Here is a 14600-nt window from a genome sequence, read left to right as displayed (position 1 = left end):
TCGAGTGGGGCCCACGTTTGGGAACTTGGTGAGATGTGCCGAAGATGAAAGGGCCTGATTTGGTAGTCACGACCGTGCACGATCAAAGCCCATTCGATGGACTCCGATGTGCGAGAGGGGGATGGTTGAATTCTATGTATCGAACGGCGGCGAGTCGGGGTTTAGAGGTATCGGGATGACGGAGGCCGTTGGATGCGTTGACCGGGATTTGGTTGTAGTTCCAGATATGGGGAGTTTTAAGGAGGAGAATCAAAGTTTTGGGGAGGTGGGGGTGTCTTTTTGTGATGATCAAGATATTTTCAGGGAAGGGGGGTGGCCCGCGATGCACAGGAACGTACCCAAAGTTTCCAATTAAGGCTTTATTTCCTTAAGAAAACAATTAACCGTGGCATATATCTATATCTCCACCAAGTACTTCTTCTCCCCTTATCACCTTTTACAGTACTCTTAACTGTACCATCAACCTCCGTACCCTCTGTAAGTATATATATCTCTCTCTTCCCCCGTTTTTCTTCAAAATTTCACTCTCCTCTCTGTTTTCGCACGGCAGCGCTTGACATTTCTCTGTAAGCCTCTGTGTGCGTGTGTGTGTCTGCTTGTAGTTCTTCATATCTCTGTGTCTTTCAAACTTTTATGTGCATATACAGATATATATATATATATATATATATATACATACATACTTCTCTCTCTCTCTGCGTGTTTAGTTCTTCATATCTCTCTCTCTCTATTTATATATATATAATGTATCTTCTCTCTGTGTGCGAAGTTTTTCATCTCTCTGTCTCCCTTTCTGTGTTTGGTAGTCTCTCTCTCTCTCTCTCTCTCTCTCTCTCTCTCTCTCTCTCTCTCTCTCTCTCTGTATATATATATATATATATATATATAGTTCTTCAAATTTCTTTGTGGCTTTATGTTTTTGGTAGCTCTTCGAATTTCTCTGTACGTAACTCTCTCTCTCTCTCAAAAAGTTATTAGGTCTGTTTCGTTGTCTTCGTCTTGCTTCGTACCTGCATTGAGCTTTTTCTGCGTGCCGGGCCTGCCGGCGCTAGCATTTTCTATTCTCCGAAAGAGTCCGAGGTAGAAAGCCACCCTGTGTATGTATCATATTCCTTCAATGCACCGCACTAACTCTATACCTCACAACGTTGTCCAATTGAAGCTAGTGGCCCCAATCTCTTATTCACTCCCCGTAAAATTTAAACAAAGCCGCCCTTCGTTCCATGCAGTAACTACTTCTCTCTCTCCCTCCATCTGTGTACACGGCCGGGGTCAGATGGTTATAATTTTTTACCTGTACTTTCAGTTGGTCCAGCCAGCTAACCTTCCAGCATGGTTAGCCACATGAAGTCCACAACACACAAAAGACATTTTGACAGAAATACACACACACGCGCGCGCGCGCGCGCTCCTCTCTCTCTCTCTAATTTATTCATTCCTCCATTCATTGATTAATCCTTCTCTTTCCTTCCCAAGTACAGGTGAGATGTTCTTACACATAATTTGAACGTACCCCACTGACTCATTTCTTTACGTATCCTAGTTGTCACCGCTAGAGTCCAATTATGTCCGTTCAAATTTTTGTCTCTCTCACTCCTCCAGCTAATCTGATCCCTTTTACGCATCTCCCATATATATAATAATAATAATAATAATAATAATAATAATAATAATAATAATAATAACACATTTATATACACAGAGAGAGAGAAATTAAAGAGAGAGAGCGTAGCTAGCTAGGTACATGCATGCATGCGCGCTAGGTCAACTTCGTTGTTTAAAAACTTGTCCACGTGTCCACATCTCCTCCCCTCTCAAACCCCACCCACTTATCATTCATAACAAACATTTCATATTACATATATATGATGATTGATGATCTTCTCTAAGTTCTATTCTCTATCTCGAACACTTTTTTTTTTCCTCTTTCTCTTCCATTACTTTTTACTTCTCACCCACCATCTCTCTCTCTCTCTTTTGCACGTACGCAGCGTGCGGCGCCCCGCTATCGCTCGTCATGGACCCCCACCAGTGGTTCCGCCGGAGGGCCTCCGCGAGAGGACGCGTCGCCGGCCACTCGATTATGCCCAAAGGCTACGATCATTACCGGGCCCAGTACGTGCAATCCTACGGCAGCACTGCGAACAGCAGCACCGAGGATCACGTGGACCTCACCCTCAGGCTGGGATTACCCGCTTACGATGATGACAAACTTGAACAAACGGCGGATTCTGAAAATGTTCGTCTTCATCAGCGTCAGCATCAGCATCAGCATCCTCAGGTCACCATTGCAGCAGTTCTGCCTTACGGTATCTATCCCATTACGAACGCCTTCCTACAGAACCCTAACTACACTCAGGTATAATTTATTTTAATTAATTTAAATTCATTAATTAATTAATATATGTATTTATATATATTCAAATATATAATTATAGATAGATAGAATATGCGTGCATCTAATTAGCTCTAATGGGGTTCTTCTAGGGTTGTGGTAAATTATGTTTGTTGATGCAGATGTGCTCTTCGATGTTATTATAAATAATTTGATTCTTAAAAAAGCTTGATTTAGTTAATCATGAACTGTCTAAGTATAATTGAAATTTAATTTTGTTTCCTTTGATATAATACTTGATTTTAACATAAAAGGTGATACTTAACTAGGTAAAAATGAGTTTATTTTTAATCCATTGTATGAAATGATTGCATGCTATATAGAGTCTTGTTTATAAGTAGTTGCTGTTTAATTCTAACAAGTTAAATTGATCTGTTTTTGGTTATGTTAAAATCCTTCCATGTGATGACAAATACATTTTATCTATAAAACAAATTTCACTATTTATGTCGGCGGACATTGAATAAGATATAAAATGGAATTAAATATCAATTTTCACACAAAAGATCTAGCTTTTAAATTGTTTTGAGGTGAATTCAATGACAATTGGTGATTGATCGATTTTCAAATAGACCATACGATCACTTTTTTAATTAATAACATTGTCGCTTTTCTAAGGCATGATTAAATTTTTTCCTCACTCATATGATTTACAAGATCGCTATGACTTTTGTCGCTATTATCGTAATTGTTATTGTTGGTGCTATTGTCGTGTTAGTGTCATTTTTGTCGATATATTTATGATCGTCATCCAAACACATCGTTGTCATCATTCTATAATCATTATTATAAATATTGATCGATCCATTGACTGATGCTTATTTATCATTTTCAATTTGTTTTCATATTTTTATTTTATCATTCATTTTTTTTTTGGTATTATCATTGTTGTGTTAGGAAAAATATAAATAATACATTTATCTTCCTTCAAAAATATAAATAATTTTAGCGCTGTATTTTTGCTATTGTTTTGTCACTAAAACTATTAAAAATCTACAAAAATGACAATAAAAAAATTAAATACAAAATAATATATAAACAAAATATTTTGTTGGAGACAAATTTGAGTTCATCTTCAATGTAAATAGACGTTTTGGTGGCCCAGCCGGGTTGACTCAAGTGGTAAGAGCAACTTGTGAATTTGGAGACCCCAAAGTCGCAAGTTCGGTTCCCCCTTGAGAGTTAACCCCGGTGAATTATCAGGGGTGCGTCAATGGGCGGACGATTTTCAACTCTCCGGATTTGGTGCCGCACTATAATATTCAAAGTGGCGTGATGGTGGCTAGAATCCCCGGGTTATCAAAAAAGAAAAGAAGAAGATGTTTTGGTGAGTGTAGAATTTTTAGATGTTCACATGCAAGAACGTTAAATATAAATATTTGGAACTCATGAATAGAATAAAAATAGATGGAAAGGGAATTGAAGAAATCATTTGATTTTTGTTATTCATTTTATTCTATATTCCTATTTCATTTTATTTCGAGAACTAAATATGATATAAGTAAATTGTTACATATTTATATATTTTTAATTAGTACTTATATATCCAAAAATAAAGATTTAACTTTTTGATAAGGTATGTAATGTGTCACTAACGCGTCATGCAATAATGTTGGAGACTTTCTAAGTGCATTCATAATTTTAATGAAACATCCTTTTATTTCAACTTTTTTTTTTTAAAGAATAACAATAATTTAATATTACATATATAAAATATAATAAAATAGTAGTGTTTCATTTAACAAGTATACATTATATTTAAAGATAAAAAATAAAGATCTTTTAAAGTTGAAATTACGAAAATGAATATTCAATTCTATTGACATTTTTAAGCCTAAATTTTGAATTGGATTAATGTTAATTATTTATTTTGTATTCATATTCAATACAATTATATTAGATATTATTAAAATATAAGGAATTAGTTTTCAATGTTATCTTTAATAGTAATACATAAAAAAAATACATTCTACATGTACTTAATTTTACCATTTTACCCCTAAAACTAAGTCATAATTGATTTTTATCAAATATATAGCTAAAGGTTAAACTAGACCAACCTCCATGGCTTGATCAATCCAACCAATATTGATTATAATTTTGAAAATATTGTTATGAATTAAGTATGGATGAATTTATGTAAAAATTGGTAAAATTGAATATAATTTTGTGCATTTTGATTAGAATTGTACAGTTAAATTTTATTCAAGTCTAGAATTCTATGCTTTTAAATACAGTATAATATGGATTAGGTGCGTACCCCACAACAAGAAGCTTAATTGTACATAAATCAAGTAAGAAAGTTAAAGAACAAAGGATCATAACCATCTTAGTTTTGAGCATATAGACTGATAAGGCAATTTTTTTTGTTTCTAATAGCCTTAAACAAAGACTATAAGTCAACTTAAAATTCACTTGATTACATGGAGAATAATCCTTTTGTAAAAAATCAAATTAATAGAGATAATTTACCAGTAATGGGAAAAAAATTGAATATGAAAACTTCATAAGTTACAAATTAGTCAATTAATTAATTATATAAAGTTCTTTGAAGGCATAGAGTTCAATAAAATTTAACTGTACAATTCTAGTAAAAATGCACAAAATTATATTCAATTTTACAAATTTTTACATAAATGTATGCATACTTAATTCATAATAATATTTTCAAAATTATAATTGATATTGGTTGGATTGATCGAGCCATGGAGGTTGGTCTAGTTTAACCTTTAGCTATATATTTGACAAAAATCAATTATGACTTAGTTTTAGGGGTAAAATGGTAAAATACAAGACCGATTTGACTAGTTTAATTACATTTAATTTTTGCTCAAAAGATATCTTTATGATAAACATTATTATTTTGTTCAGATTAAGTACATGTAGAATGTATTTTTTTTATGTATTACTCTTAAAGATAACATTGAAAACTAATTCATTATATTTTAATAATATCTAATATAATTATACTGAATATGAATACAAAATAAATAATTAAGGGCAGAAAACTAAACCAAATTATCCACTTAGGCTTGTATATGAACCAAATTATCCATTTAGTGTTGTACATCTGAGATGAGTATTTAACCATGAAAATTATGTTTTATGTATTGCACATTCCCCTTATACTTAGATGTCAAAACTCAAAGTAGGTACTACTAGCATGTTCAATATTGTCACATGTCTTAGAAGTTTTTGTAGCATGCTGGACTCAGGCGAGTGGGGATAACTATAATTAGCTAATGTTCATAACTTGCACTCCTAAACTTAAATACGAATTTATGTAGATGATCATACATACATACATACATACATACATACAAACAAATATACATACATACATACATAGTGCAATATCTTAAAATATATTATACCAATATTTAAATTCAAAATTCAAAATTTGCTTCCTAACATTATTCTTTGCCATTTCCACCACTAGACATAAGTCTTGGGTGGCATATTATGGATATTATAACACACATACATACAAACTTGTGTTATATCTCATTTCCTTTTCATATTTTTTAGAAATAAATAAAAAATTATTCCTAGTTTGGACCATACCTAATCGATCAATCAACTTTTCAAGTTGATCAGTTTTTTTACTATACATAGTGAGTCTAATTTTACTCATATTCATGCATGCATACCTACACACATGTTTTTCCCTGACTGTTTTTTAATACTTTTACCCCCAAAAAAAATCCCTACCCACTAATGAATCGCTTCATTGCCAAATTATTTTTTACCATTATCAAATGGTAACCAATTCACTGAGTTCATTTGGAAGTTACAAAATATTATGAAAAGGAAAGGAAAGGGAAATTTGAAAGATTCTACTTTTTTGTGTTTGGTTATCAAGAAAAGTGAAAAAATAAAATAAAATATATAACAAAACAATTAATAAAATTTCAGTTTCATACATAATTAGTATTTGATTTTCCTAAATTTTTATTCATAGTAGAAATTTTTTTAATTTTTAATAGTATTTGATATAAAGAGAAAATATGATGGAAACTAAATTTCCTTCTTATTTTCCTTTCGTAAACAAGATCCTTAATAAAGAGAAAATATGATGAAACGGAATTTGCTTCTTATTTTCCTTTCGTAAACAAGATCCTTGATCCAAACATATCTTAAGTCAAGATCAATTCCCTTTAATTTAATCTTTGTAAAATTATAGTTAATCATCCCTAATAAAGCATTTTATTTAATTAGTAAATTAACTTACTCTTCATGCAGTTGCTTAGGCATGTAAGGTTCAATCAATATGCAATGGGCAATGGAGGAGGGACTAATCATTATAATCTTCTTCATCATCCTGCCTACACTGCCTGGAGCTCAAACAACAATCAACTGGGGGTGGGTGGTCAGTACTTCTCCGCCGTCCCTGTGGCGGTTCCCGCCAGTCACGACGGCGGATACTGCAGAAACTACAACACTATTCCTCATCTCTCCGCCGATTCAGCACTGCACTCACTGGCCTGCAGGAAGGTGGCGACGGAGCTGCAGGAAATGGGGAGTTCGTCATCAAGTGAGTCCCACAAGAAGTACGTAGTGAGCAGTACTCTTCCTCAGTGTAATAAAATTAGTCAGCCCGAGACTGAGAAGAGGTGTTCACAATGCAACAACGATGACACTCCCATGTGGCGAAAAGGTCCCCTTGGCCCCAAGGTAATCTCATGATCAAGCCCTTTACCTTAGAGTTTAGATTTGTCGAGATTTTTACAAAATTAAATATAAAATTATGATACAATTTGTTCAAATTGATGCAAATTTAATACAAACTGGAAGAATACTGAAATTCATGCTCCAAACATAATCTAAATTTGGTTTTGTCCGATTGAAGATTCTATTTAAGAAAAGATCGATGTATATAAGAAAATATTTTTTTTTGTTGACTTCTCTTAATATCGAATGCTATTTAAAACAAAAAATTGTTCTAATACGATTAAAGACTAAGAAATATCAATTGTTAATGATTCAAAAAATCAATAGTTTGTTTGTTCATTTACAAGATGATTTCTTTTCTTACATTTTTTTTTTTTTTTGATAACTAAACATGAAAATTTTAGATTCATTCATATTTTCATTTTCTTTACTTCAATTGTGTTTCACAACATGAATTTTAAGTTTTGAATTTAGATTTATAAGGATTTGGATAAGATTGGCTATAAATTTGTAATGCATTTTATCCAAATCCACAAAATTCAATAAAACCCACCTCCTAGATACATAGTTAGGTTGTGTTTAAGAGTATGGATTTCATGTTTTAGATTTGGATTTTTTGTGGATTTGAAAAAATTCCAATAAAATTTTTTATGTATTTTCTTTGAAAAAATCATACAAATTCAAATACAAAATTCGAAGTTCAAGCTCACGAATACATGGTAATTAATGTTTTCTATTTCCAAAAGAGGCTTTAACTTTGGAAACATTAATTTAAAGTTAACTATAAATTTAATTTTTTGTCTTTAGAGAAAATTTTTTTATAGTTTTGCATTAGATTTTGTCTAAATTTTAAATAATTTAAAATTTTCTAAAATGGCATTTACAAATTAATTACTATGTAAATTAATATTGATTGGGTTTATATACACTTCAAATAAAGTTTATTAACTCTTCTACATCATGTTTAATTAGTAGATTGGAATTGGCTAAAGAAAATGGAATGAATTTTTGAATGAAAAATAGAAAGATTCAAAGTGAGAATTCAATTTCATTACATGTCTATATAACTAACGTGTCATTATATGCTTTTCTGTAAGAAAGCCTAACGACTATAAGTAGTACTTATATGCTTTCTTTGGCTCTATGTACATGAATCTCAATGATAATTTAATGTTCAACTTAGATGCTATTTGACAACAATATAATTGTAATTCTTTCTCTTTCTTGTTCTATCTCTAGAGTCTATGCAATGCCTGTGGGATCAAGTATAGGAAGGACATGGAGAAAAAGAAAGCTGAAGATTTGAGCATTATGCCTGGGGGACAATACAATTAAATGTTGAAAGATTAATCTTTAGAAAGAAATTAGGCATCTAGCTATTTCAAAACATATAGTTTATGTCTAGTTCGAGTCTAGTTTGAATTCAAAATTATGTGGATTTAAGCAAAACACAATACATATTTGTATTGTATTTTGTTCAAATCTATATAATTCTAAATTTAAGACCTAGTCATAGTTTATGTTATTGAAGATAGTGTAAAGGGTTTTCATGGCGGCTTGAATAAGATCTAAGGCTAGCTACCTTTATTAATCCAACCATAATATATTTTCTTCCTTTCTAATTATGGCAGTTTTATCCGAACTTTGTATTGTTTTACATATTAGCTAGCTAGAGACATAGAGAGTGGAGATCATCATGATCATTGTTTGTAATGTTTTTACCTTGCTTTAATTTATGTTTGTTTCCTTTTTTTTTTCTCTATTGATTGCATTGCCTTAATCTGTTCTTGTTGTCATGAGAACTCAAAGGTAGTAATAGAATATTATCCCTAAACTGAATTTAATGGTTTTAATTAAAAAGCTCATGTGGTGTCTATCAAATGGGATATCACACCTTTCTCAAATGCTCAAGGAGGCTTGGACAAGGCTCTATTAGATAAATAGTTTTGGAGGTTTGCATCCAAAAAAGAAAAGAAAAGAAAAACATAGCTTGTATAGAAAGGCAATCACTTGCAATTATGGGTATTTCTTGATGGCTTAGAGTGCAACATCATGCAACTCTTCCCTTGCACGATGCCGTTGTTGTTTTTAACCCACATTGGTAGATGGTTTTTTAAACTTTTAGTTTGAAGCTATATAAGGAGCTTTCCTCACCATTTGTAATCACACCTCCCATTTGAAGAATTACAAATAATATTTGTATTCTAATATATTTCTAATTACTATTGGTAATTTAAAATTTGCCCAAGTTGTATTTTTTGGAAGTAGTAGATTGATCGTCGGTGCCTAAGGACATAGGTAATTATGTACAGAATCTCGTAAATTCTTGTGGTGTTCTTTATTGCTGTATTTTATTTATGATCCTTAATTCCATTTTTGAAGCCTAAAAAAGACCTTATCTAAGCGAGTGCTTAGAAACTATTGTGGTTCAGTCACTCTTTTGGAGGTTAGCCTAATCAAAATGGAATTTCATAAGATATACAGAGTAGACACAGTTGGGATAAGGTTGGTATTATTCATCCTAGGCTTTTTGTCCTATTGGTTTCCTATTGGATATATAGTTTTTGGAAGATGGCAAAAACTCCAACCCCAACAACTTCATCATCATTTTCAAAGACGATAGCTAATGCTTGGTTTGAGGTGAAGAAATTTAATGGTACCAATAATTTTGGTATGTGGTAATGTGAAGTGATAGAAATCTTGTACCAACAAGAACTAGATATTATTCTGGATGATAAATCAGAGGACATGCACGACAAAGATTGGGAAAAGAACAATCGTCAAGCATGTGGTACAATTCGTTTGTGTCTCGCTAAAATTAAGAAATATTTTGTTATGAGGGAGACATTTACAAAAAAATTGTGGAAGACATTGGAAGATACATTTATGACCAAGAGTTTGAAAAATCGGCTTTATTAGAACAAGTAATTGTTTTACTTCTAGTATCAACCAGGAATTTCTATAAATGGCCACATAAATGCTTTCAATAAAATTTTGGTTGATTTATTGAATTTGGATGAAAAGGTAAAAGATGAGGACAAGACCTTATTGTTACTGAATTTTCTCCTTGATAATTATGAGCATCTCACCACCACTTCATTATATGAGAAGGACAAAGTTACTTTTGATGTTACCTGTATTGCATTGATTAATATTAAATGCTAAAAAAATGATCAAACGGTTCATAAGAAAATAGTAACAAAAGCACTAACAATAAGGAGGCGTTCTCAAAGTCATATGTAATGACCAAAATAAAAAATAAAAAAAATAATTATTAATTAATTAATTAGTTAATTAATTAATTAAACATTATTAAGAAAATTAATTAAATTTAGAACACAGATTGTGGTGTGTGTGTGTGTGTGTGTCTATATATATATATATATATATATATATATATATATATATATGTATATGTATATGTATATATAAATAAGGATAAGTGATATATACATATACATATAAGTATATAATATTAATATGATATATTATATATGTTAGTTAAGTTATATGGATGTTAACTTAAGTTTTCTGATTGTTCAGGAAAACTTGAGATTGGAAATCATAGAGAGCTTCTACGCATTCTGCTCCCTCTCTCTCTCTCTCTCTCTCTCTCTCTCTCTCTCTCTCTCTCTCTCTCTCTCTTCATATTCTTTCTCTCTCCTTGATTTGTTCGGCGAAACGAGCACCAGTCGAAAATAAAAAAAATACCACTGGACTCCATTCTCTGCCATTGACATTTCTACCGAAGTGGATTTGTCGTCGGAGCGACGTAGGCATATCTTTTTGGGTAAGATAAATTCTTACTTCTACTTCAATTTTTCTTAAATCTTAAGTCCAATTAATGATCAGGAACTACCACAAGATTCCTAGAACAATTTTCTACAAATCTAGTAAAGCGGAATTTTGGTTTAAGGTTTCGGGGCATAACTCCAAAATTAGGGTAAGGTTGTATTTTTGGATTTTAATGATTATTTTAGGGAAATAGGTTAAGGAATATTATTAAGAAGTGTTACGGGATTGAGATGATTGCCTTGAAATTTATGGATACAAGGGCTTTTGCACGGACGCCGCATGAGCGATGTAGGGTCCCTACGGGTTTATTTTCAAGGGTCGGGTAAGGAGGAATAAAATTATATCAGTATTTTATTAAGGTGAACTGGTTATTTACGAGCATATGAAACTTAGTATTTATCTATATGATTTTCAGAATAGCATGAGTACTGAAAAATGATGATTTTGTTTAAGGTTTATAATTTAGATAATTGCATATGATATTAAAACTGTGTGACATAAGAATAATTTTTCCTAATAAATTGAATATGAATTACTGTGATATTTGGGCTTGCATATGGGGATTTTTGTAATAATTATGGCGTGATGAATGAATTGTTATGTTTGAATTCTTGTGTGGAAATGCATTGCGATGTTGGATTCCTATGTAGAAATGCATTGATGCGTCTATGTGAATTACCTGGTGTGGTTATTCGTATGCATCACAATATAACGTTGGCATGAGGATGTTGTTATATGGCCTAGATATAAATCATAATATGACGTTGGCAGACCGAGAAGTTCGTTATATTATCATTTATATGTGATAGGATATTGGAAGGTCTGAGGAGCTAGTTTGTTCTACTGATGTACTACGAGTAGGTCATGGAGATTAGATACTGGTGAATAGTAGTGTCTGTATGGGCCACGTGTCGCGGAAGTCGGAGTGGTGCCTGTGTGGGCCACGCTATATCCTATGTGGATGATGGTGCCTATGTGGGCCATGTTATGTATCCTGTGTGGACGCTGGCACTTGTGTGGGCCATGTTATGTACCTTGTATTGTTAGTGTTGGCCTAACTAGGCTTACAACTCTTGATTTTGATGATAACAAAGTAAGGTTATCTAATATTGTTTTCAAGTGATACTATTTCAGGTAAAGATGATTTGCTCAAACTTCAAATACCCTATCTTGAAAGCTCACAATGATCAAGGAACAAAGGAAGCCTTACATTAATATAAGTGATCCATAATAAAAGCTCAAGGAAGTTTGAAAGATCAGCAAAAAAAGAACTCAAAGCAAAAAAGTGTCATATTTTTTTATAGAACAAGTTTTGTAAGTACTTCAAGTTGATTCACATATGAATTTTCATTTTGAAACTCATTAGGCAAAGACACACTTAGAAACTTGAAGTTTTAAAGTCTTGGAACATGTTTTTCAAAGTTAAACAAGTTAATATTCCAAGATTAATTAAGCAAAGATGAGAGAAATAAAGTTGTTTTCAAAAGAAGAAAAATATTCTTGACAGACGATTGTTTGTCTATGGACAGGCGACTGGCATATTTTTAAAGGATCTTAAACAGGTAATAGAAACATGACAGACGACTGACAAGCACTTGACAGATGATTGTTAGTGCAAAATGAGACGTCTGTGTGGGTTTTGTCAGCCGACTACCACTCTTCTGTATGTGAAAATTATCTTTGAAATACATGGACAAACGACTGTCATAGAGCACACAGTCGTCTGGCTCGCGGCAAAATTCAAAATACTCAACGGGCATCTTTTTAAAATTTTTAATTATTTGAATTCCAAATTAATCTAAAACTTGGACCCTACTCCAAGTAAACTTGGGGAACAAGTTAGAAACCTTTCTACATCTATAAATACCCTTAAGTTACATTAATTCATAGACCAAGATTTCAAATCAGCAATCAAACTCTCTCTTAAGCATTTTGAAATTCTGAAAGTTCTTTGTTGCTCACAACATCCACGAAGTTCTCTAAAGTCTTGCCGGTTTTGTCACTGAGATTGTGCTTCAAATACTAATCCTTTCATCTATTAAAAGATTCCCACGGTGATAAATCTCTAGAGCTTCAATATGAATTTTGTATTGTGAATTTACTAAAGTATATAGTTTTTAATCTGTACTAATCAGCTCTTTGAGGAGCAATTCTTGTACATCTTGTTTTAAATCTTTGTAGCAAATTGATAGACGGTTCGAGTGTTGAATCGTTTGACCAAACAAGGGAATATTGTTTGGAGAAGGCGGGTTGTAGCCTTAACCAAGGAGTGTTGTAATCGGTATTGTTCCGCCTGGTAAAGGAATGGTGATAGTGAATCCTTTGGTGGTTTTTCCAAGGGCGAGGACGTAGGCTGTGTTGAAGTCGAACCTCGTAAAATCTTGTGTTCTTCTTTCTTCCCTACTCATTACTTTTCAGCAAAATTTATAAATTGCGTGAATGCTTTATCAAACTCTGAATTCTAAGTGTTTGATTGTTAAATAGACTAGAAGGTAAGTTGTTTAGGTTTGATCAGCATTGATTACGAAATCCGAAAGGGACTACGTTGGTTGATCATTCTTAACTTATTAAACTGAAAGTTTATTTAAAAATTGAACATTGGGAAGAAGGTTGTTTATGGAATTTAACAACAAGGCTTATACAATTTTAGCAAGCTTTACCCATTACTACAGGGCTATTATTAAGTGTTTGATTATTTCTTTTTGGTTGTGATTACTCTGAATCAATTTTGTGATTGTGGTCAAGGTGTGATTATTGTTATAAAACAGAAATATTTTTTTTTTAAAAGGAATATTTTTTTAAAAATCCCAATTCACTCCCCTCTTGGGAAGTTATCCTAATTTCAATTGGTATCAGAGCCTAGTTATAGTAATTCCTAACAAGAAACTATAAAAAGATCAAATGACAAATATAGGAGTAGCTCCCTTCGGTGAGGGTCAATCCTCAACCCGTCCACCAATCTCCAACACATGGATTGGAAAGCTTGGGAAGTAGTTATGGATGGAGACCTTATTCCCACTAAGATAGTAGATGGAAAACAAATTCCTAAGGAGAAAAAGGATATGACCGATATAGACTATAAGATGCTCCAAGTAAATTCAAGTGCTATAAATGTCTTATATTGTGCTTTAGATGCTAATGAATTCAATAGGGTCATGGCTTGCAAGAGGGCTAAAGAAATATGGGACAAATTAGAAGTAACATATGAAGGAACCGTAGATGTTAGGGACAACAAGATAGATATGTTAACGAGTGAGTATGAAGTATTCAAAATGAATTCGGATGAAACAATCTCTAGTATGTATACCATATTTACCCACATAATCAATTCCTTAAGTGCCTTAGGAAAGATTTATACTACCTACGAAATGATTAGAAAAATTCTAAGAGACCTTCCCTCCATATGGGAACCAAAGGCTACTGCTATCACTGAAGGTAGAAATCTTAAGACCACCTCTCTAGATGAACTCATACATTCACTACTTACCTATGAAATGGCTTTAAAGGAAAGAAATCCTGAACCCAAGCATAAAGGTACAATGCATTAAAAGCTTCTAGTAACAGCTCAAGTGAAGAGGAAAGTGAATCAAGCGACTTAGATTAGGATGAATTAGCATCCATCACTAAAAGATTAGGCAAATTCTATAGGAAAAATAAAAGGTTTCCTAGAAAGTTTAATAAAAAGAAACCGGAAAAAGGAGAGACAAATAGAAAAGAAAATAAAAGTAAAAATGAACCT

The 14600-nt window shown here is 32.4% G+C and overlaps 1 protein-coding gene across 2 annotated transcripts; it reads left to right on the top strand.

Moving 5' to 3' along the window:
- The first annotated feature begins 434 nt into the window (after positions 1-434).
- On the top strand, positions 435-8780 carry LOC131148932 (uncharacterized). Of its 2 annotated transcripts, none has more exons than XM_058098894.1 (4): positions 435-477; positions 1992-2359; positions 6638-7069; positions 8306-8780. In XM_058098894.1, exons 2-4 carry the CDS (start codon positions 2018-2020, stop codon positions 8399-8401), a joined length of 870 nt encoding a protein of 289 aa, XP_057954877.1. In that variant the 5' UTR covers positions 435-477; positions 1992-2017; the 3' UTR covers positions 8402-8780. The 2 variants fall into 2 exon arrangements, with proteins under 2 accessions (XP_057954877.1, XP_057954876.1); XM_058098893.1 differs by lacking the exon at positions 435-477 and adding an exon at positions 491-566.
- Positions 8781-14600: the final 5820 nt, after the last annotated feature.

The sequence above is a fragment of the Malania oleifera genome, chromosome 2, assembly GCF_029873635.1.
Source record: "Malania oleifera isolate guangnan ecotype guangnan chromosome 2, ASM2987363v1, whole genome shotgun sequence".
Taxonomy (NCBI): Eukaryota; Viridiplantae; Streptophyta; class Magnoliopsida; order Santalales; family Ximeniaceae; genus Malania; species Malania oleifera.
This window is presented reverse-complemented; position numbering and strand designations above follow the sequence as displayed.